The sequence below is a fragment of the Mauremys reevesii genome, linkage group 2 (genome assembly GCF_016161935.1).
Source record: "Mauremys reevesii isolate NIE-2019 linkage group 2, ASM1616193v1, whole genome shotgun sequence".
Classification (NCBI taxonomy): Eukaryota; Metazoa; Chordata; order Testudines; family Geoemydidae; genus Mauremys; species Mauremys reevesii.
The window spans coordinates 283905908-283932582 of NC_052624.1; the positions used below are offsets into that span (position 1 = coordinate 283905908).

At 46.3% G+C, this 26675-nt stretch overlaps 1 protein-coding gene and 1 long non-coding RNA gene across 8 annotated transcripts in view; one reads left to right on the forward strand and one right to left on the reverse strand.

Annotated features, from left to right (window-relative positions):
- LOC120397144 overlaps nt 1-17132 on the forward strand; it is a 32788-nt gene extending 15656 nt beyond the window's left edge. The window contains exon 3 of one of the 2 annotated variants that reach the window (XR_005593684.1): nt 15463-17132. This is a non-coding gene — a long non-coding RNA (uncharacterized LOC120397144). Of the gene's footprint in view, nt 1-5650; nt 5780-15462 lie in introns of those variants that run through there. The other variant, XR_005593683.1, reaches the window with a different exon arrangement.
- MROH6 (maestro heat like repeat family member 6) lies at nt 1272-24309 on the reverse strand. 6 transcript variants are annotated; one of them, XM_039522687.1, is made up of 15 exons: nt 24163-24309; nt 21009-21777; nt 20047-20196; nt 19288-19442; nt 18328-18478; nt 14709-14896; nt 9310-9447; nt 8880-8994; nt 8015-8158; nt 7218-7397; nt 5678-5746; nt 4957-5076; nt 3077-3179; nt 2035-2100; nt 1272-1737 (listed from the first exon to the last, which is right to left on the reverse strand). In XM_039522687.1, the coding sequence occupies exons 2-15, from the start codon at nt 21774-21776 to the stop codon at nt 1508-1510; spliced, it is 2577 nt and encodes an 858-aa protein (XP_039378621.1). In that variant the 5' UTR covers nt 21777; nt 24163-24309; the 3' UTR covers nt 1272-1507. The 6 variants fall into 6 exon arrangements, with proteins under 6 accessions (XP_039378621.1, XP_039378622.1, XP_039378619.1 ...); XM_039522685.1 differs by having other exon boundaries at nt 1274-1737; nt 5678-5833; XM_039522689.1 differs by having other exon boundaries at nt 1511-1672; nt 5678-5833.
- Nucleotides 24310-26675: the final 2366 nt, after the last annotated feature.

A 26675-nucleotide genomic window follows, 5' to 3' on the forward strand; every position in this document is an offset into this window, starting at 1 on the left:
AGTCTCTGAAGCTGGTGATGCTCATGTGACTAATCCTGCCACTGTAGTTGTGTGATGTCCTGGATCTTGAAGCCAGGCTTGGGAGTCCCTAGACAGCTGCTGCATCCTGGCCTCCACCCAGCGTCTGCTGAAACTTGATGGGCTGAGAAGCTACTAGGATTATTGCCCCAGCCAAGGCACCACCCACGTGAACTCTGATTGGAAGATCACACAGCTCTGCTGGTTGGTCTAACTATGCTATTTAAAAAGAAAGAGGAATAGGAATTTTGTCTGTGCAACAAGGTGGTTTTCTGCTGTGGCTGCATTGGACTCTGCTTGTGCCTGTATTTGCACCCAACTGTGTTCATGATTCCTGCTTGCCTCCTGCCTCACCCCTGCCTTTGCCCCTGTTCCCACCATCCTCCTGCTTTATGCTTCATCTTTGTCTATCCTCTTGCCCTTACACCTCGCTTCCAATCCTCAGTGACCAGTCCTGACTCCAACCCCAGCCTCCAACTTCTGACTCTGGCTTGACCCTTGTCTTTGGCATTTGGCATCTGATCTCAGCTCTGACCCACAGCTTCAATTCCTGGTTCTGACTCTGGCTTGACCCTGGCTCTGGTAACTGGCAGTTCACTCTGGTGCTGACCCTCGGCTTTGTTCTGCAACTGGGATGCCTGCTCCACCCACTAGACCTGACTGCTGCTCTGACTACTAGGCGAGGCCGCCTACATCCCAGTCCATAACAAGTTGTGTAGGAAGCTGAATTTTTAACCCAGGTGACTGTGATCTAATATAAAACCAATCTATCAATAATCAATATATTAATCCAGAAATTAATAGACTACAGTGGTCTGCTAAGGGGAAAAAGCCTCCAGGGAATCTTTCATTAAAGAGTATGTCTGCAAGTGGGAATGCTTATGGGAATGCCTCTGTAGCCAAAACCTCTCTCCTTGAGCTTGTGAAGCAAATGGGACCCAAACAGCCCAGAGCTGGACTAAGCCTTCCTATTAGTCTAGGCCCAACAAGATCCTTTTTAAAACTGAACCAAGATACTTCCTTGTTTATGCTGTACACGGCCTCACTCCATTTCACAATGCTGCTTTAAAGGAAGATGATTCCAAGCTGAGCAAAACCAGGAGCTTGTATATGCGGTAACATCTGAACTCCAGCTAAAGCACACCCTGGTTGAAGAGCATATTGGCACAGTCTCCTTCCCACCCTCTCCCCATAGTATTTCTCACTGACCTACCGGGGCAGAGAATTCCACAGGTTAACGACACACTGCATCAAAATTTATTTTTCTTTGTTGAGAAAGAAGTTATAAGTCCAATTTTCTGCCTGGAGGTAAGATCTGTGTTCACCTCTCAGGAGCTCTGCCAGTTTTTTTAATGCTGGAAGAACAAGTTCTTCTACAGAGACCGTGGGATTTTTTTCCTCTTTTGTACTTTCCAATGCAGGCCCAGAGGCACGGAAGCCTCCAGTAAGGAGTCTCTTTGTTTTATTCTTACTCTTTTTGAATTAATTCTCACGCAATCTTTGAATCTTGGAGTTCCAGCCATCTCTTTCTTTTAAAGGGGCTGTCCTCATACAAAGGTTTCTCTCTGTTCTGGCTCGTCACGCAGCAGAATAGCCTCCTCAGTGAGATCAGGACACTTGTCACAGCCAGATTCTCAGAGACTTGCTTCACTTGCTGGATAGAAACAGAAGCAACACTGCAGACTGAGGGCTCAGGGTCAAGCAGCGAATTGCTGAGAGCTGAAACAAGGAGCAGGTCAGGTACTAAACCATGATCACCCACAGAGATATGCAAATACGCAGTCAGAAACTATGAACTTAGATACACAAATTTGCTACCCATGTGATCAGAAACAGCTGTGCCTAGAGAAATACCTTAAATGTGCAAATTTGTTACCTAAACATCCAGAAAGAGACAGGCACACACTCAGGTTAAACACACACCCTGAAACAGTCGTGCACAGACACATGATCAGTTAGATGCACACACCCAGGTATATTAATTTGTTTGGTTCAAAGGCCAGGATCCTCTCTTACCACTGAGCAGTGAGGACATATCTCCTACACTCATGCAGCTGGCATCCATGTGATGGACAATGAACCCTAGAGAGATGGTTAAAATAATTAGCCTCTCATTTTTCACAACCTTCAGTGGGAGCTTCTACTGCTTAGGCCTATCCCCAAATTGAGGTGTTTTCACAACATCTTATCAGGTCATCAGAGGAGTTCACAAGCTCCTAGGAGCGCAAATATGGAGCATGCCAGAAGGGCTATATTGAAAAGGAGGGGATAGCTACTAAAAGTGGGCAAATGGGGACACCCTGGCAAAGATTTGGTCAAATGCAAAAATGAATTTTCCTTCAGTAGCATTGGTGAATGTCAGAGGATCTGTGATCACTCAAGCTTAGCTAGGGCAAATACTAGCAGAAAGCAAAATGTATCTCAGATAATGGCCACAAACTATTTTCCAGTTGTATGCTTGATTATAACTTCTTCTTGAATTCTTCCGTTAACCTACCGCCTCCCAGGCAGATGGGTTAACTACGCCAATGGGAAATCCCTCCCATCAGCACAGACAGTGTTTACACTGAAGCGCTACAGCGAGGTAGCTTCACTCCTGTAGCATTTTAAGTGTAGAGAAGCCCAAAGTGACCGTTACGTTAGTTTGCTGAGTTACAGTGTGAACAAGTATATATAGTCAATTGTAACACTTGCAGTTTGCATAATCAGCTGCCCAAGAATTGGTCGTTAAAGCTTTTTCCAAATCCTTTTGAATCATAAATACACTGGAGAATTTCACAATGTGGTCAAAGATCAAAAAAGCAAAATGTGCCTAATAAATAATTAGCTGTGAATTATTAACTCAGCTCTATTATTTGCATTGTTCTATAGCAGTTGTTCCAGGAATAGCATAGTGTGGGGGTTAGAGGAATTCTGATGAGAGCATGGGGCATGAAAGGGCTGTAACTTGCTTCCTATAGTTCTGCATAAACCCCAAGAGAGAGGAGGGGGAAGCTCAGAAAAAGGCTTTAATAGAAGTTGCTTACAAAGGTCAAGTGTGTGGTTTGGTTTTGTTTACCTGTGAACATACTGGCTACCCTCCTCACAGGAGCCTGGCCGCTCTTCAGATAGTGCTGGCTCTGGGACAGGAATTCATGGACTCTCCCTGAGTATCGCTGAACCTAGGGAGGAATGAGGAGACCTCTCTGAATAGCTTGGCTGGGGAGTAGAAGAAAGGGAAATACTGTATCTAGGTCAACAAGGGGAGGAGGGTATAAGTGGAGACAGGTATAAGAGGAGACACAGGCTGGATCCTAGTGGGCTAACAGACTAGTCAAACTGTGGTGCCAGCAGCTCATTCTTTCAAATCCAGAGCTTTCACCTTCTGAGCAAGCTCTTCTCAGGCCTGGTCTGCGCTAAAAAGTTGGGTTGACCCAGCCACGTTGCTCAAGAATCTGAAAAATCCACACCCATGAGCGACATAGGTAAACCAACCTAATCCCCGGTATGGAGAATGCTAGGTTGATGGAAGAATTCTTCCCACCTAACTACTGCCTCTCAGGGCAGGGCCGGCTCTACAGTTTTTGCCACCCCAAGCAGCCCGCTGAATTGCCGCCCTGGGCTGGGGGGGCAGTCCGTGTGCCCTTAGGGCGGCAGGCACGTCTAAAGGGCTCTGGGCTCCCCGCTGCGGTGGGGAACCCAGAGCCCTTTAAATCCCAGCTGTGGCCAGGAGTTAGAAGGCTCTGAGCTGCCCGCCGCGGCGGGCAGCCCAGAGCCTTTTAAATCCCAGCCGTGGCCGGGAGTCAGAGGGCTCTGAGCTGCCCGCCGCGGCGGGGAGCCCAGAGCCTTTTAAATCCCAGCCGCGGCTGGGAGTCAGAAGGCTCTGAGCTGCCCATCGCAGCGGGCAGCCCAGAGCCTTTTAAATCCCAGCCGTGGCCGGGAATCAGAAGGCTCTGAGCTGCCCGCCGCGGCTGGGATTTAAAAGGCTCTGCGCTGGCCGCCGCGGCGGGCAGCCCGGAGCTCTCTGATTCCCAGCCGGGGCTGGCGGCAGGGCGACTCTAGGCAGCGCTTTGGCGGTTGCGGGTCGGTGGCTCCGGTGGACCTCCCGCAGGCATGCCTGCGGGAGGTCCACCGGGGCCATCTGCCGCCCTCCCCAGGATGCCGCCCCAAGCGCGCGCTTGGCGCGCTGGTGCCTAGAGCCGGCCCTGTCTCAGGGAGGTGGATTACTTATTCCAACAGGAGAACCCCTCCCGTCGGCATAGGTAGTGTCTACATGGAAGTGCTACAGCAGCATGGCTGTGCCACTGTAGTGTTTCAAGTGTAGACAAGCCCTTGGAATGGTGCTGGAGTCACCAGAGAACAGCATTGGGGGAGGGAAAAGAGGTCCTATGGGACCTCAGTGAAGATGGGAGCCTGCTGGTAGTAGATGACTCTCCCAAAGGCAGCAGTGGAAGACCCATCACCTGAAATATTTAAAACTAGACTGGATGGAGCACAGACATTCCTCCATTGTCAGGAGAAGGGGCTGGGTCACCCAATACCGCCGTTCCGTTTCTAATGTCTGTGATTCTGCTGCAGACAATTCCTGCCAGTGAGCTTTTGAACAGGAAGAAGCATCACTACCATCCTCTGAGTGCTTCATGGCCTCGTCCCCAGCACTGATGCCACCTACCTATTCCCACTGCATTGTCCCCAAGTGCCCTTCCCACTGCCTGTGCCTATGCGCATTGCTCAAGGTATCACCTTTAGACAAACACCAAGGATTTTAAAGCTTTCCAGTTCACCAACGTGATCTAAGACAGCACCAGCCCGGTGTGGACAGGAGGGTCACTAAGCCTGCAAAGCGAGATCTTGGGGGAGATGCAAGTCATTTTAAATATGGTGCCATTTATTAGCTAACTCATGTTCCCCCCACCACCAAATCATCCCATTCCACAGAGAAGCCCACTGTTCCCTTACCAGGTGCTTGCAGACTTTGCACAAGGCCTGCTGATTGTCATAATGGGCCATGGTGAATATCTCCTCCAGCAATTTCCATCCCATGAAGTCATTACATCGTGCTAAAGTCCACTCACAGCTCTGCATGGCAAAGGAGAGAGAGGGAGGTCAGAAGGACAGATGCTGTTGATCCTGTCCAATAGCCACTGAAAGCCAATAAAGAAAACTTACCCTAAGTAGGAGAGGGAAGGAAAGGGTTAACGGCCTCCTCCTTGGCCCTTGTAGTTTCTGTGTTCCTATCCCACAGAGAGAGTCAGAGCCAGGTCCCTGGGGTCCTACGGTCTCCTCCCACATTTTTGGTGGGCAGATGTTTGCAGATGCATTCATGCAAATGAGGTGTTTAGGCTGCAGTTACCTCATTTATAGAGTTTTGCACTTGCAGACAGATGAGCATGCAAGTTTTGAGAGGTGCATTTGTAGATGCCACCTAGCAATGTGGGCTTAATGTCCCTGCCTTCCTGTTAATGGCATCTGGCGTTGATTCTTCGCATGGGCTAAAAGGGTACGGGAAGGGTCCATGAGGTTCATTGTTTTTTTACCTTTGGGTACATGTGTATAGGAAACACGTTAGGGTAAAAAGCAGAAAAGATTGTGCCTTGGGAAATGGATCTAGAGAGGAATCTGGCAGAAGCGCCTGACAATTGTCATTCCTTAGGGCTGGAGAAATGACACTAAGTCTTACCTCAACCACCTCCCGGTCCTGGTCGTGCAGATGGAGGAGCAACGGCACCAAGCTGCTGAGGACTTGCTCCTGCATGATGGATTTAGACTTTAGGTTCAAACCGCTTAAGAGGTTCCCAAACAGGCCAATGGCAGAAGAGCGCACCTTGTCTCTGGGCTGTGAGTAATACACAAAGAGGGAGCTCTCACTGAAAGCTGTTTCAGCACAGAGCAGTGTCTGTGTAATGGAAACTATAGACTCAGACTGCGGCTTTATAACTGTGGATAGCCTGCCTATGGAGAAAGAATGGCTCTTTATACAATGAGGTGGATTGAGGAAATGGCAGTTCCTTCCCACTACAGTTTCATATGTAGGTGCTGGAAGTTCTCTGCTCTACATTTCAGGCATCTCTATACAAGAGGTGCACACCCTGCTAACACCATGTCATTGTAACATAGTGGCAGAGTTTGTGCCATGTCCTTCTCTAGCGGGTGGATCACTAGAGGATAACAACTCACTACTGCTACCAGCTAGTTAAATTATTCCATTTGCTCAAGTGGTAGAGACTTGTGCTGTGGCACAGAAGGTCCTGGGGCCAAACTTTGTTGACAATTCATTGTGGGGAGGGTGTTATTAAATCAGCAGCACATTCTGCTGCATAACACATAGAACATCATAATCCTGCATCTTCCAGTGGATTACATCTTCCATATTCTGCAGCATACTGCTTGAGTATCAGATAAAATTTAAACCTCCAGATAGTGTTGCCATATTATCTTTCTGGTCTCAGGGTCCATTCGCTCACCAAAGATTGTTGGGGGGAAATCAAGCTGCCCTTCTAGATCAGAATCAATAAAGATATTCACTCTCAGTCACCCAATCAACCAGCGACAGAAGTCCCCATTCTCATGGGAGACCCTATATGGGGAGCCATATGCCTAATGGAGAATGCAGTCTATAGACTGGTTGAGTTTCAAATGTCTCGGTTTGCTGTACCCCGAGCATTCATTTCCTCCTGTAATGAGGAAGGCCAATGTTGGTTCTGTAGTATTGTGAGCTGCAGATCATGGCTATAGCAGAGAGTATACCTCTGACTAATAGAGGACATCAGAATCTGCCCTACTGATCACTTGTTTACAGGCTTTTCTATGGTGTTCGTCACTAGTTTTTGAGCACTTCACAAGCAATATAGAATATGACCTCACAGTACCCTGGGAGGTCAGGAAATATCAGTAACCCCATTTTGCAGATGGGTAACAGACTAGATATTGCCCTATTGAGTTTGACTGTGATAGGACGTTAACTTTACTTCTGACAGAGCATCCCAAAGCCAACCCTAATAAGCATGGCTATAAGTGGATCTGTTCTGCTGCTTAATAAAGGCCCAGCAGGATCCACTGAACAAAAACTTAGCTCGGGATCGGGGAAAGCAGGAGGAACCAAGAATCGAAGGGATTAAAAAAGGAGGTTCTCTCCTCACAAAGGTTACTGCTTTTTCCTGGCAGCAGTAACCAGCTCCTCCTCCATGCACATAGGAACCTCCCTCTTCCCATTGCCTTACGTCATCCAGGAAGGGCCGAAGCGTCTTCACAATCCGAACACAGATGGAGCTGATGTTCATCCTGTCCCTGTGGTGTCTGAGAATACTTCCCAGAGCGGTGATGGCCTCCCTAACAAGCCTCTCATGTGTCTCATTCAAACCCACCAGGATGGCGGGAAGGAGAGCCTGGAGCTGTTTCACCTGTGGAAAAGAAGCTCATCAGAAGAGATGAATACTGACTCATGCTCTCCAGTCACTGCACAGTGTAACCAGCAGACTGAAGATAGAGGGTGCTCAGAGCATGGTCCCTCCCAGGATTCAGAGACTCGCTTTCTTTTAGCTGGATGCAGGGTATTGACAGCTCTTTGTCACCTTCCTGGAACATTATTGACCCCTGATGAAGCACTCCCAGCTGTAATTCACTCAGCCACGAACCATCCAGCAGTTCTGATTCTACTTCCACGGACCTAGGATTTGCGCCATCAACACCAGCTACACAGTTCTGTTGTGTTCACTACAGGCGTGTTTTGGTATTACTGGAGTTGGTTTTATAACTGAAAATAATGATAATTCACCATTCAGTGACAGTTGTCACTGCTATACCTAAGGCAGCCTGGTCTAGAAATCGGCCTGGAACAAGTCAGGACTCCTGGATTCTAGTCTGAGCTTCACAAATGACTTGCTTGGGCAAGTTACTTACACACATGCTTTCAAAAGTAGCCTCTAATTTTGGGACCTTGTTGCAGAAATGTAAGCCCTGGTATTCAGAGGAGCTGAGTATCTCCAGCTCCCACGGAAGTCCCTCTTATTGCTATTACCTTCTGCCGGTGAAGTGCCATGTTTCCAAGCCCGTGCAGACTTAGCCAGCGAACAGTGGGTCTCGGATCTATCCGCCACTCTTCCAGCCTACCCAGAATAGTTCGTTTTGGCAATAGCTTGGTCACAGATTTGCTACGGAGAAGCTAAAATCAAAACAGTGAGTCCATTACAAGCGGAAAACAGAATTCTCTCTCCAGGTGTGTTCTTTGGATGGATATCAGAGGCAAAATTCCCTGCATTCTGCTATAAAATCTCCTAGAGTCATAGAGTTTAAGGCCAGAAGGGACCACCAGATCATCTAATTTGACATGTATATCACAAACCACCAGCACTCACGCACTAAAACACTAGACCAAAGTATTACAGCTCACAGCCCACTCCTGTGTGAATGCAGTTCACTCCTCACCCACATTATATGAGGTGTGAATAGGCTTTTCTCACAGCTGTCCCCAGGCAAGGGACTCAGAAGTAGGATTGGTCTGTAAATTAAAAATAAAAGTCCCATAAAGTGAGTATCTCTAGATCTCATGGCTTTAGATGAAGGACCATTCTGTGCAGACAGCCCCAAAGAACTGGGAGAAGACAAGCCATCTAATTAGTGAGGAAACCTGGAGAGAAATATCCTTGGTGATCTCTCATTCTTTCCCTGTGTCACCTGATGGTTTAGCCTATCCAAAACTAGTACTTCTGCAACCAAAGATAGGATCTCTCATCATGTCTCTCCCACCAGAATCAGCGACAAGGAACAGATAAGAGGATGGCCAAGTTGCCGATGCAAATTCCCCATTCAACAGTGAGCTACTGAAGTCTGGAGCTAAACTGCTCCTAGAAGCCTAGCCACACATGTCAACTAACTCATCTTACCCCAGTGAAGAAGGCAATGGCTGTCAGTTTTCTCTCTTCATCCTCAGTGTGGAGATTTGGGATGGTACTGGCAAGAAGCCCAGAGAGATGGTAGCTTGAATGTGTAACCATGGCTCTGTGATATAAATCATATACTCATAATTATTGGCGGAATATACAGTAACAAATGAGTTTGCAACAGATGGCAGCCTGAGCATGAATCAGCGCTGCCCAGGGTAGCCAGAGGAACTTTATAGAATATCAGGGTTGGAAGGGACCTCAGGAGTCATCTAGTCCAACCCCGTGCTCAAAGGACCAATCCCCAGACAAATTTTTGTCCCATATCCCTATAATGGCCCCTTTGAGGATTGAACTCACAATCCTGGGTTTAGCAGGCCAATGCTCAAACCGCTGAGCTATCCCTCCCCACATTGAAGCTCTCATTGCCTACCTAGCTAGCAGAAGGACCCCTTCCAGGTAACCCTCAGCACTTGAGAGAAGGTCCCAGCCTCCCACTTTCTCCATCCATGGCAACACAATTTCTTTTCTGTCTCGGATCAACAGGGTCTTCAGAGATTCCACTGCACAGCTACATTGGAAAAAAGACCAGGATTATGGAATTAAAAGATCCCCTTTCAGTTCCTGTTTATAAGCACCAAGATACATAGGGCCAACTTCTATAGAGTTACACGAGGGATTATTTTGATCCATTCAGCATACTGGGATATAAGTGAAATCCCAATCCCACCTGCACCCCACTGCACAGACACGCCCATCACCTCAGGGGCAGTCTGACAGGCTAGACCTGAGACATCAACACTCTGCAGGCATGGCGTGTATCGCAAAGAAAGGACACTGCTTTCCCTGGGAAGGGAGATCACAGAATAAGTTTGAATCAGATATCACAGGGGCACACTGGGGAATGTGGGATTGCTTCCTAGTTTGAGACATCTAAAATTAGCCTGCAGAATCAACTGCAGGGAATAATCCTGCACTGACCTACAGTGGGTAGATTAGATGTGACACAATAGCTCCTATCCATCTAATTTCTGTTCACATGGGTGGGTGGATGAAACATATGGCTATTAAATGCCTCCTCTCTGTCTGAGTCCCTCCCTATAATCCCTGGGAACTTTCCCTGGCACGATTATTATCTTAGTAATAGTCCCTGAGCTGGTTTTACTGGACTCTCTGCTCCAGTACTTGGTTCTGATCTCCACTAGGGCCTGACAATCAAATATGGTGATGGGATGGGAAATCAGAAGGTAGCTAATAACATAGCTGGTAACTGGCTATAAAACAAGAGGGTGTAGATGAGAGCTGAAAGAAGAGTAAGGGTGGTGTGGGATTGCAGGACAAATTTCTCTGTGCAGAGAGAGATTAATGTCTCCCATAAGGAGTTAGGGAACCTGCATTGAGAAGATCTCAGGAACTACCTGGAAGAAAGAAGGATATTTCAGTGCTCAGGGGACAAATACTATAGACAGAAGGGGGTTTGGCCCTGAATGGGGCCCAGTGGCCTCTTTCCATCTAGCTAAAATGTGTAGATGTTGGAGTATTTAGGAGCTTTGGTAAGGTCAGGAAATGGTAAAGGAGCCCCACAGTGGATAACTGATCTAAGTTATCAACATCCCCTTTGCATAGCTGGGTAACAGACTCCTCTGACTGCTACACCTTTATTGGGTGTGGTTTCCAAGAGTTTTCAGTGACTTGGGCACCACACACTGGTAGATCATCTAGTCCAGTCCCTTGCACTTAGGCAAGACTAAGTGTTTGCTAGACCACCCCTCACAGGTGTTTGTCCAACCTGTTCTTAAAAACCGCCAATGATGGAGATTCCTCAACCTCCCTAGGTAATTCGTTCTAGTGCTTAACCACCCTGACAGTTAAGAAGCTTTTCCTAATGTCTAACCTAAATCTCCTTTGCTGAAATTTAAGATCATAACTTCTTTTCCTGTCCTCTGTGGATAAGGAAAACAATTACTCTCCTCTTTATAACAACTTTACATACCTGAAGACTGTTATCATGTCCCCCCTCTGTCTTCTCTTTTTCCAGATTAAACAAACCAATTTTTCTGCATAGGTCATGTTTTCTAGACCTTTAATAATTTTGGTTGCTCTCTTCTGGACTTTCTCCAGGGTGTCCATATCTTTCCCAAAGTGTGGTGGCCAGAACTGGACACAATATTCCAGCTGAGGCCTTATCAGTGCTGAGTGGAAGAATTACTTCTCATGTCTTGCTTAAACACTCCTGCTAATATATCCCAGAATAATGTTTGCTTTTTTGCAAGAGTATTACATTATTGAGTCATATCTGGTTTGTGATCAACTATAATCCGCAGATCCTTTTCTGTAGTACTCCTTCCTAGGCAGTCATTTCCCATTTTGTACTTGTGCAATTGATTATTTCTTCCTAAACATAATACTTCACATTTGTCCTTATTGAATTCCATCCTATTTCTCTAGTTTGCCAAAATAATTTCAAATACAAGTCCTGTCCTCCAAAGTGGTTGCAACCCCTCCCAGCTTGGTATCGTTCACAAACTTTAAAGCGTACACTCTCTACCATTGTCCAAATCATTTATGAAGATATTGAATAGAACTGAACCCAGGACAAATGCCTGTGGGACCCCACTCAGTATACCCTTCCAGTTTGACAGTGAACCATTGATCACTACTCTGAGTATGTTTTTCCAACCATTTGTGCACCCACCTTATAGTAAGTTTGTCTAGGCTATATTTCCCTAGTTTGCTTATGAGAAGGTCATGTGAGTATCAAAAGCCTTACTAAAGTCGAGATATGTCACATCTACTGCTTTCCCCTTATACACAAGACTTGTTACCTTGTCAAAGAAGAATATTAGATCAGTTTGACACGATTTGTCCTTGACAAATCCATGTTGACTGTTACTTATCATCTTATTATCTTCTAGGTGCTTACAAACTGATTGCTTTATTATTTGCTCCATTATCTTTCTGGGTACTGAAATTAAGCTGACTGGTCTATAATTCCCTGACTTGTCCTTATTCCCCTTTTTATAGAGAAGTACTATATTTTCCCTTTTCCAGTCCTCTGAGATCTCTCCCATCCTCCATAGTTTCTCAAAAATAATTGCTAATGGCTCAGAGATCTCGCAGACAGTTCCTGAAGTAGTCTAGGATGTATTTCATCAGGCCCTGCCAACTTGAAGACATCTAACTTGTCTAAGTAATTTTTAACTTGTTCTTTCCCTATTTTAGCCGCAGATCCTACCCCATTTACACTTATGTTCACTATGTTAGTAATCCGATCACTGCAGTTTTTGGTGAAAACTGAAGCAAAAAAGGCATTTAATGCATTGGCCATTGCTTTGTTTTCTGTTGTTGTCTTTCCCAGTCTTCCTCTTGCTTCTAACTTATTTGTAAAATGTTTTCTTGTTACCCTTTATGTCCCTCGCTAGTTTAATCTCATTTTGTGCCTTGGCCTTTCTAATTTTGTCCCTACATGCTTGTGTTGGTTTTTTACATTCATCCTTTGAACTTTGACCTAGTTTCCACTTTTTGTATGACTCTTTTTTGAGTTTCAGGCCACTGAAGATTTCCTGGATAAGCCAGGGTTGTCTCTTACCATACTTACTATTTTTCCTGTGCACTGGGAGAGTTCCCTCTTGTGCCCTTAATAATGTTTCTTTAAAAAATTGCCAACTCTCCTGAACTCCTTTTTCCCCTTAGGGCTGGTCTCCACTATGGGGAGATTGGCACTGCTGCAATCGATGCAGCAGGGATCAATTTAGCAGGTCTAGTGAAGACCCGCTAAATCAACGGCAGAGCGCTCTCTTATCGACCCCGGTACTCCAGCTCTCCAAGAAGAGAAAGGGAAGTCGACTGGAAAGCGTCTCCTGTTGACTCAGTGCAGTGAAGACACCGGGGTAAGTCAACCTATGCTACGTCAACTTCAGCTACATTATTCACACAGCTGGAGTAGCATAACTTAGGTCGACTTACCCCGTAGTGAAGACAAGCCCTTAGACATGCTTCCCACAGGATCTTACCTGCCAGTTCTCTGAGTTTGCTAAAGTCGCCTTCTTGAAGTCCACTGTCTTTATTCTAGTGTTTTTCCTCCTACCATTCCTTAGAATCATGAACTCTGTCATGATCTTACTTTCACCCAAGCTGCCTTCCACCTTCAAATTCTCAACCAGTTCCTCTCTATTTGTCCAAATCAAATCTAGAACAGCCTCTCCCCTAGTAGCTTTATCCACCTTCTGTACAAAAAAGTTATCTCCAATGCATTCCAAGAACTTGTTGGATAATCTGTGCGCTGCTGTGTTATTTTCCCCATAGATGTCTGGGTAGTTGAAGTCCTGGCTTTGGATGATTTTGTTAGTTGTTTAAAAAAAGCCTCACCTGTCTCTTCTTCCTGGTGAGGTGGTCAATAATGGACCCCTACCATGACATTACCCTTGTCTTTACCCCTTTTATCCTTACTTAGAGACTTTCAACAGGTGTGCTTCCCACTTCTATCTCATCCTCAGTACAAGGGTATACATCTTTGATGTACAAGGCAACACTGCCTCTTTATTTTCCTATAGTGTTGTCATGAGGGTAGAAACACAGCCATAGAATCATAGACTATCAGGGTTGGAATGGACCTCAGGAGGTCATCTAGTCCAACCCCCTGCTCAAAGCAGGACAAATCCCCAGACAGTTTATTTTATTATATATAAATATATATATATATATTTTACTCCAGTTCCCTAAATGGCCCCCTCAACTCACAATCCTGGATTTAGCAGGCCAATGCTCAAACCACTGAGCTATCCCCCCACTCCCTTTGTAACTGGGCCTTGCCTGGTGGGTGGAGAGGAACAGTGTACAGTGATATAACCCCTATAGGGTGTCAGAAACTGAGACCTGGATGATCAGACCTAGTGGTTGGAGTAGTGGCAGTTGGGTCTAGTGGTCAGCATGGTGACAGTTGGGCCAGGAGCTGGAGCCAGAGCTGAAATCAGGAGTCAAAAGCACAGTCCGAACAAGGCAAGCGTAGGACTGGGAGCTAGGCCAGAGCAAGGATGGGGCTGGAGCAGAAGTGGGAACACGCCTGGAATTGGCGCAGGGCTGGAGCAGGCTAAGGCCTGAGGAGTCTGTCACAATTAGCAGGCAGGGGAGAGTTCCAAGCCATGAAGTGACGTTGAGCAGACTGAGCTGCCATCTCTCCCGTGAGGCTTATATACCTGCCCTGAGACTCATCAGCCCAGCTCCTGGCTTGTGGGTTGGCTGGAGCCAAGCATGGGAATGACTCATCACCGCATGTGGCTTAGTCGGTCTCTGGTTCAGGGATGACTCAACCTCACATCAGGCTTATGGGTCTATTGGTGCCACCCTGTAGGGGATCCAAAAGCCCTGCGGTAGCCATCCCAGTGGTGTCCATCAGATGAGGCCCTGCTGAGCCAGAGAGTGACAAGGGGGTTAGTCCCAGCCCGGGTTCAGACGCAGCTCAGGGAAGCCTGACAAGCTGGGAGCCATTCAGATGCAGCTGAGGCTGTTTAAGCTCATCGTCTTTAAAAACAGGTTTGTTATTGATCAGAAGCCAAGAAAGGATGCTTGGAGGAAGCATAGGAACTACCCTTCATGGTTTGTTGAATTTTGGAGTTTACTGCTTGTAAGGCAACATGGAAGGGAAGCAGCTAGAGACTTTTACTAGGTTTGTGTCCATCTGAGTTAAGCCAGAGCACCTTCAACAGGACCTCTCCTCCAGAGAGTGATTTGTGTTCACATCCGAGCCTTCAGTAGGTTCTGCCCAAGCCCTGCCACGAGGAACCACCCATGTGGTTACTTGCCTCATTAGCATCTGCTTTTTTCCATAATTACCTCACATGGTTGGCTGTCGTGAGCCTGTTCTGCTGGCCGCACTCCCTTCTGGTGACCTCAGTGTAGCCCGGCAGGCTCACCAGGTAGTGAACTTGAGTCAGCAGGGCTAGGAATAGCTGGGGGTAGAAGCCCCGCATTGCTCCAATGCACACATAGATAGTAAGCATCTCAGACAAGGCTCTGGTTGCCTGAAGAAGGTAAAAGAAACAAATCTAACTCTAAAATCCTCTGTCTCCCCTACATAGAATCATAGAAATTTTGGGCTGGAAGGCAACTGGAGAGGCCATCAAGTCCAGTCCCCCTTTCTGAGGCAGGACCAAGTAAACCTAGCTCACCTCTGATAGGTGCTTGTCCAACCCGTTCTTAAAAACCTCCAGTGATGGGGATTCCATAGCCTCCCTGGGAACTCTATTCCAGAGTTTAGAGTTAGAAAGCTAATAGCTCACTTTGCTGCAGCTTAAGCCCATTATTTCTTGTCCTACCTTCCGTGGACATGGAGAACTGTTCATCCCCGTGTGATGTGTTCTTCCATATTCTTTATGAAAATATGCTTATGATATGAGTATGACATAACTGAGATATACTTTATGCAAGATGGCTCATGTGAGATATCATTGGAAAGGTTATGATTTACTGAATGTGATTATCCAATGTGTATGCCTGTATCATTTCTGTATCTGAAGTTAGGAATATTGACTATGTATCTGTATTTCAACTATGGTACTTTGGGTGACGCCCACTGCTAACACTTCAGGTACAACAATGGAAAAGCCAGACAGGGCGGATGACCCATTAGCAAGGACAATAGACTGTGAAAGTCTTGGCCTTCCTGGGGACTCTCCATACTGCCGCTGACTCATGGATACTGTGATCTTACAGAGTCAAGTGGTCTTGTCCCCTGATACTAAAACATTACATGGGACTTCTTGTAACTTTCCACTGTAAGGGAAGGGGGGTCAAGTTTGGGAAACAAAGCATTCCCACCTTATGTAAATCCTATTGAAGGTGGGGAGGAAGGCAAACAGGACTCCTCCTCTTCATGGGCTGTCTGCCCAAGAAGAAAGAATCAAAAGGGAAGGCAAAAACTGTGTGCGCTGCAATGCCCAGCCCCATCCTGGACAGTCCAGACATGAAAAAGTTAGTTTGTTCTTCTAAAGACACAAAATCACGTCACAGCTTATTAACTTTACAGAGGTGAATACACCCTTCCCTGTAAACACAGCACTGAGTTGGTTTATAGTAAAAAAAAAAATTTTTTTATTAACAAGAGGACAGAGGTTAGGTGATGCCAGGTAAAAGGAATAAATTTAGAAAGGGTTACAAGCAAATCAAAGTGAAAACACGTATCTAAAAGTCTAAAACTTAATCTAGCAAGGTGCAAGCTTTGTTCAAGATGGTTTCTCACTTTTATTCAGTTTTCAGAGATTTCAACCACCTCTGGACTGAAGACCCATCTTTCTCAACTTGCAAGAACTCTATTCCCTTGTGTCTGTTTAGCGATGGGTGCCAAAGATGGCTTCTGTCTTTGCTCATATCTTCCAAAGTTCAGTGACTTTGTTTGCAGAGGCCGGATGCCCTCATGCTGTTTTTCCCTTCCTGTGGGTTTCCCATCCCTCTGGATGTAAATGGGGCTTCCATTGATTTGATTCCACCATGCTTAATTTATATAGATAGCTACCTTCTCTCCTTTCTGGGAGGGAACCCATTTCTCCCTGTTTGGCCACAGACTTTACTTCATAATATCATTGAGTATCCATATTTCTTCATACAGTATAATACAGACATTTCACAGTGATATTCATCACTCATGTGCCATTAAGTTCCAGAAAATACCTCACCCTACATTATAATACGGTAATATTGTAGAACATGAGTTGATTCAATTACTTATCATTTTAGGTTCAGCACCTGTCTTTATAGACCAATAAACCTTTGCAATGTATTTTTTGAAAAGTAAAACCCAAACCAAGCTTCTCTTTCTGGCTGAGTGTAGATGCCATACTGTCTCCTCCCCATCTTCTTTGCTTGATAGTCTTGTTTACCTGGTATGTAAAAATGGACCTTCATTGTCTCAATCAGATGACCGGGCTGGTCAGAGAAGCAAATACACATTCCTTTGTCTAAAGCAGACCTCTTTACCAACTCCCCCTGACATGCCTGGTTTAAACACACATTAGTAATAATTGCAGCATACATTCAAAACTCTTAATACACACCATGTGCATACATCACGCAAGAATATTAATGATCAATGACTTATTAGTTTTCAAATGATACCTCACCAACCATATTTTGTACAAAGATTATTACAATAGTGTGTAGGGTGTGAATACAGGGGTGCTTAGGATCACAACACCCCAGAACATTAGCCTTTTTCTCAACTGCATCACACAGTTGACTCATTCGATTTGTGATCCACTATAATTCCCAGATCCTTTTCAGCAGTATTACTACCTAAACGATTATTTCCCATTTTGTAGTTGTGCACTTGATTTTCCCTTCCTAAGTGTACTACTTTTTGCTTTTGTCTTTATTAAATTTCATCTTGTTGATTTCAGACCAATTTGTCAATCTCATTTTGAATTCTAATCCTGTCCTCCAAAGTGCTTGCAACCCCTCCCAACTTGGTGTCATCTGCAAATGTAATAAGCATACTCTTCACTCCATTATCCAAGCCATTAATAAAAATATTGACTAGTACTGGACCAAGGACTGACCCCTATGGACCCCACTAGATACATCCTCCCCGCTTGGTAAATACTTTGTGGGTACAGTCTTTCAACCAGTTGTGCATCCACCTTATAGTAGTTTCATTTCAACCACATTTCCCAAGTTACTAACAGGCTCGTTAAACGGTGTCCCAATTGCAAAGGCAAAATGGAATCACTGCAGTAGGGCCCTGCCAGTAAGAAGGATTATCATTAAGCTCACCTAGACATGTGTTCAAGCGGGAAATTTAGCCTACTATAGAAGGGGCTGTGAGGAGGCAGAGTGCTTTGCCCTGACAAACAGATGATGATGCTGACCCCTCTGTGGGTTAAGAACTTGCTTTTCCTCCAAATGAGTCCATCCAGTCTTCTGTCCGAAGCAGGGGTGGCTCCAGGCACCAGTGCAGCAAGCGCGTGCCTGGGGCGGCAAGCCATGGGGAGTGGTGTGCCGGTCAGTGTGAGGGCGGCAGTCAGGCAGCGTTCGGCGGCATGCCTGCGGGAGGTCTGCTGGTCCCGCGGCTTCAGCAGCAATTCGGCGGCAGGTACGCCAAAGGCGCGGGAACGGCAGATCACCCGCAGAAATGCCGCCGAAGCCACGTGACCAGCAGACTATCCGCAGGCGTGCCGCCGAAGGCCGCCTGACTGCCGTGCTTGGGGCGGCAAAAAACATAGAGCCACCCCTGGTCAGAAGGGGTGGTCATGGTAAAAAGTCATGGTGGAAGGTAACGTACAAAAGACGGAGACTTTCAGAGTGTCATCAGGCAGATGTGGAACCCATACACACTATTCCCCCCAGATGTGTCACCAGCATCATCCCTCAGTACTCCGACATGCTGCTGGTCAACATGAAGGAGGATACAGAGCTGCTCCCTTTCTCTGAAATGGGAAGGCCTGTTGGTTTAATTACTCACAGCCAGTGGAGTGAGGGAGGCTCCATCACCAGAGCTGCTGCTGCTCTCCTGGAGTCGGGGTCTCTGTTTCAGCTCTCTGAGCAGCTGCCACATAACTTTGGCATTGATTTCTAGGTTTCTGCACAGGCCCTTCCACAGCTCAGCAGCGTTGCTGAAAATTCAGAAATGTAGGCACACTGATCAGACCTTCACCACTCTCCCCTATTTAGGTACTTATATAGCCCCCATCACCATGGTATCTGTGCTCCATTGTGTTCATTAATCACCCTCTGCATGGAGAAGTTTCTCCTGAACTCCCTTTCCAGGGTCTGACTGCACTTGTGAGGCCTAAAATGGAGCCAGGCCCCTAAACACGGTTCCAGGGGAGGCCCACAGCACAGAGGGAATCTGCTCGGAATGTGTTCCATCAGGAAACAGGAAGAAATGCAGGGATGACAGGATGAGACAAAAACAGAACCATCACTCCACATTTGGATTGATAGGAGCTGGATCTGAACCAGGCTGGGTTTGGTTCTGTAAAATCAAAATGCAGTGGAAGTTTTGCACCATCAAACTGAGACAGCGCTCTGATCAGACCTACCAGGTTCATGAGAGGCATGTGTAGGGCCCCAAAGACCAACATGTGCCCCTAGAGCCACGGTTTATGTCTTGTTGACCCAGGGTTCAACTATAAAATGAAAGGAGCTTCCTTCCTTTCTCTTCTCTGGCACCAGCACAAACAAGCACCCACCATCGGCCATGGAGACTGGGAATGAGAGTCAGGATTCCTAGGTCTTATTCCCAGCGCCTGAGCTTAGGCAAGTCAATTCACCTCTCTTCAATTTCCCAGTCTGTAAAATGGGGACAGTACTGACGTACCTCACAGAGGGGTTGTGAGGCTCAAGTCATTGCAATGTATCGAGTGCTTTGAGAGCCTCACGTGAAAGGCGCTGGAAAGGGGCTATGCATTAATGCAATTACCTGTCGCATGGGAGCGAGTGTCTCAGAAGGCTTGAGACCACTTCCTCTGGGTACTCCTCAGCCAATGAACACACCACCCTGAGAGCTGCCCGCCTGGCACTGCCCTCTGGGACGTTGTTTATCTGGAAATAGATGCCATCCACAATGTCTGACACCTGGAGCAAAAGAAAAGACACTCAAAGATTCACTTCTTCATGGTGGTGGGAACTGAATTCTTGTTAATCATATCTGTAGTTATTTCTGGGCATGTGTATTTGGGTCTTTATGAAATACATGGAGAGACATGGTTCCTGCTCTGTGGAGCTTATACTGTTAACTCAGACAGATGTGATACACAGGGCAAAAAAGGTACAGAGACCACAATAACAAATTTGACAGACTTAGAACCCATGGAGTGAGCATGAAGCCCCAGAGAAGAGTAAGAAGGACAAGACGCGTCTGAAGGAGCCCTGGATTGGGAGGAACTGTGACAGAGAGCATCTTTCCTGAAGAAGACTTGATTCACAAGTTCATACTGGCAGCTCATTCATATAGCAGCACATAGCCCACTGTTGCAATGAAGACACAGATGATTAGTTTAATGCCTAGTAGAGGGCTACTGCAATAATACAGACGTGGATACGATTAAGAACATGAGCAGTTTTGGTACACCTGTTACATTATGGCAAAGTCACTATACAAACCCACAAAGAAGGTCCATTCACTGCCCCCAGCATAGAAAACTCCAATTTCCACCACTCACAGCTTCTGCCCTCTTACCTTTTCCTTCATCTCAGCCCTATGGTGCTCCAGAATTGCAGCCAGTGTTGTCGTGGCTGCTTCATTGGCATTGTCAGAGTCCTTCAGACTGGCTACATTTGTCAGCACCAGGTCGGTAAGTGAGACCAGACTAATATGCTCTTTGCCGCTCTGAAATAAACAAGATAAACCCTTTCATTGATGGCACAGCTCTAGATGCCACCCGCACTGGGGAGACTAAAAGCAAGAGGAATCTGGCCAAAGACCAGTCCCTCACTAGGGCTCCTTAGAGGTTAAGTCACTTGAATCACCCAGCAGATTGCAAGGTTTCCTCAGGACAGAATTTTCAAACGTGGATTCCTTAGATGGTAGGAGCTCTTTGATGGCAGGGACTGTCTTTATTCTCTGTTTATACTGCGCCTAGCACAATGGGGTCCATGACAGAAAAGGCTCCTAGGTGCTACAGTAATACACATACTAGTAATAATAAAGTTAGGCATTTCAGATCATATTTAAACACCTAATTGGTTTGGTTTTCAGAGATGCACAGAACCCAGCCTCTATTGAGTTCAGTGAGGACTGCTGGGTTTTCAGCCTGTCTGAGATTATAGCCTTTTAAGTAGGTGTCTACATATGGATTTATGGGCCTAGCATTAGGCGTCAACATTTGAAAGCATTAGCCTAAACCTTTGCTAGCTTGTTTCATATGGCATAGGTCAAGTGGGATGAGTCTGCCCAGAGGCCCGGTCTGGGTGCGTGGTGCTTCAGAGAAGCCCAGATCAGGTAGAAAAAATATGTGGAGAGAGCCAGATTGTGTAGGATAAGTGTACAAAGAAGCCCAGATTCTGTAGGTTAAATATGCAGAGACCTGGATTGGGTGGCATAAATAGGCAGAGAGGCCTGGGTTGCCTGGGATTAGCTTGTGGTATGGCCCAGATGGGGTAAGTGGGAAGGAAGCTGTAATAAATGGAGAACATTCATACATGACCATTGCCTTCCTCCTGCGGTAGTGGGAAGGAGTTCTGTTGAGTTTGCAAGCTTGTCCAGTCTCCTGTTATCAGGGGCTCTGCTGTTTCAGATTTCGTCTTCCCTTGCCAAAGAGTGAGGTCCCATTGATTCTTGACACTGTGTTGCTCCACCACTTTTCCTGAAGCAGCACCGGACTCCTGCGTTACAGACCTCTGCTGCTCCTGCTGTAGGGTAAGGTCCTGTTTGTCTGCAAGACAGAGCCGTGTCTTCATATCTGGAGAGTTGGCCTCCGGTTTAGTGACTTGAATCTTTACTTGGTCTCCAACTTGGCTGATTCCTGATTCATTTTTCTCCATCAACATGTTGATCTGTGAGATTTCACTGTGTACTTTGGAGAGCTTGGCTTTAATTTCCATCGATGAGTCTGAAAGTACCTGCAATGTCCCCTTGATAACCTGGATTTCTTCAAACACAGCTGAGAGATCTCTCACTGAGGGAGGGACAGTGGCTATTTCAGGAGAAGAGAGAGAGGATTTTAGCCTTTTTACAGCCTGAAACTTCTCCTGAACCCACAAGGAGCTTAGTTCTCTCTTCAGACTAGGCGGTGTTCCCTTCCTGGCAGCAACCAGCTGGACTGTTTGAGATTTCTCCTGCTGCAAGGTTAGGTTCTTCTCAACCTTTGGAGAGGAGCTTATGCCCTCACCAGCAATAATGATCCCAGAGACACTACCAGACTTCTGTTTGCTCTTCTTTTGAGGGTCTTGCCGTGCAACTGAAGTCATACTGTAATTAAATCAGGAAGAGCAATTAATTATTTTCCATTCATGCTTAGGAATTGCAGAACAAATGGCAGAGACCCATACATCTCAACTTGCCACGGCTGAATTGTGAGACACAATGTGTGACCAAGACCCAAAATCAAGGACACTAAAAATGGTTCATGCAGGAAATTGAAAATGCTGGTCAATCCGTTCCTTTAGTGTAAATAACTGACTGTAAACTGCATCTTAATGGTTCTTTGTTTCTTAGGTAAATAATTTTCAACAGTATAAGGGAGAGGGGTGGCAAATTTGTCGGGAAAGTGGGTAGCTTTGGGACTAAAATAAGTAACGCGCCTCCTATGAGGGACATTTGAGAAGTATGATGAGACGTTCTCTTCTTCTCAAGATGTGACAATTGGGCACCATGGAGAGGAGAGAGTTAAAGGCAGGAACCAGATTAAACTCTCCATTTTTACGGTCACTTTTCAGAGTAAAATCACACTCCAAATAAAAAAACCCAGGGCAGGATCCTATCACTTCCAGGGTGTGCAAATACCACTTTCACTTGGGGTTTGTAACAGAATCCCTATGAACAGTCACAGTTTCTACCACTGGACCATCCAAAATAAATAAATACTGTTACTGTTTGTATTGCCGTAGCATCTCGAGGGCCCAGACAAGACTAGGTCTCCTGAGTGCCAGTCCAGTGCCTGATCAATCAGGCCACTATACCTTTAAAATAAATAGAAAGTTCCCCACCAAATAAATGATCCCCTGGAGGAGAGAGTGTCAGGGTTTGTGTTTTTTCTGCCTGCTGCCCCTCATGGCTCTTAAGCTCTCTGTTTAAATTTGTAGCAAGGACTCTCTCTTATCTTGTGTTTGTACAGCACTTGACAAAATGGGCCCCTGATCCTGACTGAAGCCTGTAAACACTACTACAATACAGACAATAAATAATGAGTGCTCCATGGTACTGCAGCTCCCCATCTGTCTATCTTAAAAAAATGTATGAGTTCTTTGGGGCAGGAACTGTCTTTCTAGATCCTTGGAAAGAACCCAGTACATTTAAATATAATAATAATAATTAATAATAACTTTCCTTTTCTATCTAGAGTACCTAAGAAGTAGCCCTGTTGCCCACCAAAATGACCTGACAGCCACCCACAGCACCCAGACCAATGCTCCTCCTCCCTGTGTTCGGATGGCTGGCTGCTGCTAGCCAATGCATCCATTGGACAGAATATCCTGTAACAACCTGGCAATCTAGGACATCCTGGCTGTCACTCTGTTGCATCCGGTGGCCATTCACAACTTCACTGCAACAGCAGTGCTACCATTCAGACCCTCCTGCTTCAAGGGCACAGCGCCTTCCCACTGGAGCTAAAGGAGAACCCCCATTAGCTGTTAGCAGAGAATAAGGCCTATGACACACATGTGAGTAGTGTGGTTCCATCTAGTTGACATCAGGGGTCTCTCTCTCTCTCTCACACACACACACACGTATGAGCTAATGTCTTAATTCTACCTCCCACTTTCCCACTAGGCCCAACTAATATCTCAATTCTAACATCTTATTTCCCTCACTGTCCACACACCCAAACAGTTGCTTAGATGGCTGTAAGCCAGTGGGCCAGTAGGTCCAATAACAAGAGTTCACTACGAGTTTTATTCACCAGGCTTTTTCCTCAGGTGTGAGGGCTCCCAGGTTAAAACCAAACCAACCATTGAAAAGGACATGGGATGAGCTGATGAAACAGCCCAGCCCTTCAGCTACTGGTTGGAGAATTCAGCCTCTCTCTTTCCCTCCTGAATACCAGGGAACTGTCCTTGTCATGTTCCCTGACTTTCCCTGACATGTTCCCAGCCCTTGTTATCCCACTACTTACACCTCTAAGAAAGGTGAGCAAGGAGATGAGCTCATATAGGATCTCTGCTCCTTGTACCAATAATGTCTAAATCTGAGATGGAAAAGACTTACTGGATACCACTGGGTCCTTCCCACCCTCAAGGGGTTCTCCATCCTAGACATTCTATGGCATATTGTCCTGTCTAATGTTAACTGGCCTGAGCTGGGGAGATGGAGGGAGGGGGCTGAGATGTACTTTATTATCTGGATTTCTGGCCTTTTTTTTCAGTGCCACCCTTTTGGAGTTTTTAAAATATAATTATTTCCCTCAATTCCTCATAAAGTCAATAGAGGCAATTTCTAGGTCATGTTCCCACAGTGAACCCGTCATGGGCCAGGACTCCGTGCTCTTACCCAAAGTTACTCATGATAATATTCTTCCCTAACCTCTTCAGTATGTTCTCCGGAGGGGAGGTCACATCCATAAGACCATCAACGGCTACTTTGGGGCACCCTGTGGCTCGGAAGAGGCTCATTGCCATTAAAAATTAAATGACAAACCTTGTCTATCTGTGAATAGGAGCGTCCAATGCTGAACGTGTGCTGGATCGTCCCTCTGAAATATGAATCCCACCAGGGGAAGCCTCAGCCAGCTCATTGGCCCCTTTGCAGTAAAGCAGCTGCAGGAATCAAGTGGGATGGGATGGAGTCATGCCAGGGTTCTAGAGCCAGGAGCAGGTCACAGTGAACAGGGTTACCATGACAACGCCCAGGGATATGTTCTCAAGGACCACTGATTATCTGAGGGTCAGACCACCACAACAGGTTTCTTTGTTAATGACTGCAAGGAGAGGTCCAGAGCCTCAATTTTCAAAGGTGGTCACTGACTTTGGGTGTCTCAGTTTTGGGATGAGCAACTTGAGACACCTGGACCCTGATTTGTAGAAGTGCTGAACACCCAAAGCTCCCACTGACTTCAAGTGCACCTCTGGGTGCTCAATACATCTCCAGGTGAGGTGCGGGGTGTCTCAAGGGGACTCCCAAAACCCAAGGTACCCCAAACCAGAGGCCAAATGTGGCCTAATGTTCTCTTAAAGTGGGCATTGCAAGTGTGAAGAACGTGCAGGGACGCCTGGGATAGCCAACTCCTGCAAAGTCACAAGGAGAGGTGCCAGGGGAAAGGAGCCAGGGAATGTCTGTCCTAGGCTGATGGGAGACTGGAGACTCCTTTGAAAATGGGGCCCAAAAAGAGGTAAAGTAGAGGGGAGGAATTGAAACCCACACACATTCACACCTCTGCTGAGCACCTCAGAGGCCTATTTGTTGCAAGGGGTAGTATATGGGGAAGATTTGAGGGGCGGTGGTGAAGGTTTCTGTATCTTGGAGTCAGAACAGAAAGACCACACTAGTGCCTATTGAAGTCTCCCTTCTTTCTCCATTACCTGTGACAAAGCTCTTGGGGTAACAAACAGAGAATGTCAGACTCCAGGGCATTCAGTCTAGTACAGTGGTCCCCAACCTTTTTGTGGCCAGTAGCACATTCCTGTTTTCAGAAGAGTGTGGTGGGCGCCAACAATTTTTCAAGGCTTATTTTGTATTTGTACATTAAATAATACAAACAAATCATATTTAATATTATATAATATATGACTCCATAAGATAAAAAGGGTAATTTTACATGTAAAAGGTATTAATTAAATTATTCGGCAATTACTCTTTCATCTTACCATGTGAATTTGCTCTTTTTTATCTACCTGTAAGAAAAGTTAAGGAGTTTTTACAAAATAAATATCAAACAGTTTTCATCTTATTTATTTTAAAAAAGTAAAACATTGTTGAACTGCTGGTCCAAATATATTTATTATTCTTACTTTAACATAGAATGAAGCCTGCAGCCCCAGAGTTATCTGTCCCCGGCAGGCGCGGGGCTGCGGTTTCTCTCCGGCCTGCTGGGGACAGAGAACACTGGCGCCTGCAGCCCCGGAGAAGCTGGAGAGAAGCCGCAGCCCCGCGCCTGCCAGGGACAGAGAACTCCAGCGTCCACAGCCTGCAGCTCCAGAGAAGCCAGAGAGAAGCCGCATCCCCGCGCCTGCCAGGGACAGAGAACACTGGCATCCGCAGCCTGCAGCCCTGGAGTTCTCTGTCCCCGGCAGGCGTGGGGCCGCGGCTTCTCTCCCCTGCTGGGCACTAGGCGGGTGCACATAAATGCCCCGGCGGGCGCCATGGCGCCCGCGGGCACTGCGTTGGGGACCACTGGTCTAGTACCTTCCACTGTCAGCAAAGTCACTTAAAAAGCGATGATGATGCTTGCTCACAATTAAGACATTATCCCCCATGAACCTGGCTTGCCAATGGATTATTGTTACATAGTGGATACATCCCCATCAGACAGGAGAAAGTGTGTGGGGATGACATTCTCACTAGGTGCAAGTCCTGTTAGCCATTGTGGAAGAGCACTCTGTGCTATTGTTTAGTTAGTGGTGCTGAGGCTGGGTATGTTACTTACATCTAGTGCATGCTACTAATCAGAACCTTGCAGGACTGTGCACAGTGCCTTGCAAGATCAGGTCTTTAGTCCGTCCTTATAAATCCATCTCCCCTGACCTCTGATCATTTTTGTTTTCTTCCATATTCACTGCATTTTGTCAATAGCTTTCCAGCAACAAGGTAGCCAGAAACTAAAGCTATAATCCAGTTGTGGTATCAGCTGAACTGTTTAGAGAGGAACTTGTCTTACTGCTTCATTTCATGATGGATGGTATCCTCTCGCACTGAGGATACCTCTCCGTGGGGGGGAGGGAACCCCTGTTAGTAGAAAGAGACAAGTAATAGTAATGAGGGATTCAATTATTAGAAATATCAATAAATGGTGGCAGGGGGCTGAGTGGGGCCAGCGGCCGGGACCCCGGCTGGCAGCAGTAAAAATCGGCTTGCCTGCTGCCGGTTGCCGACCCCTGCTATACAGGAAGGATGGGCTCCACCGAAACCAAAACAGAACCAGATTGCTGGCATGTAAAATGAAAAAGGTAGTAGTGGAGATTTTAAACTAAGGGCTGGGAGAAAGCTGACTGGTG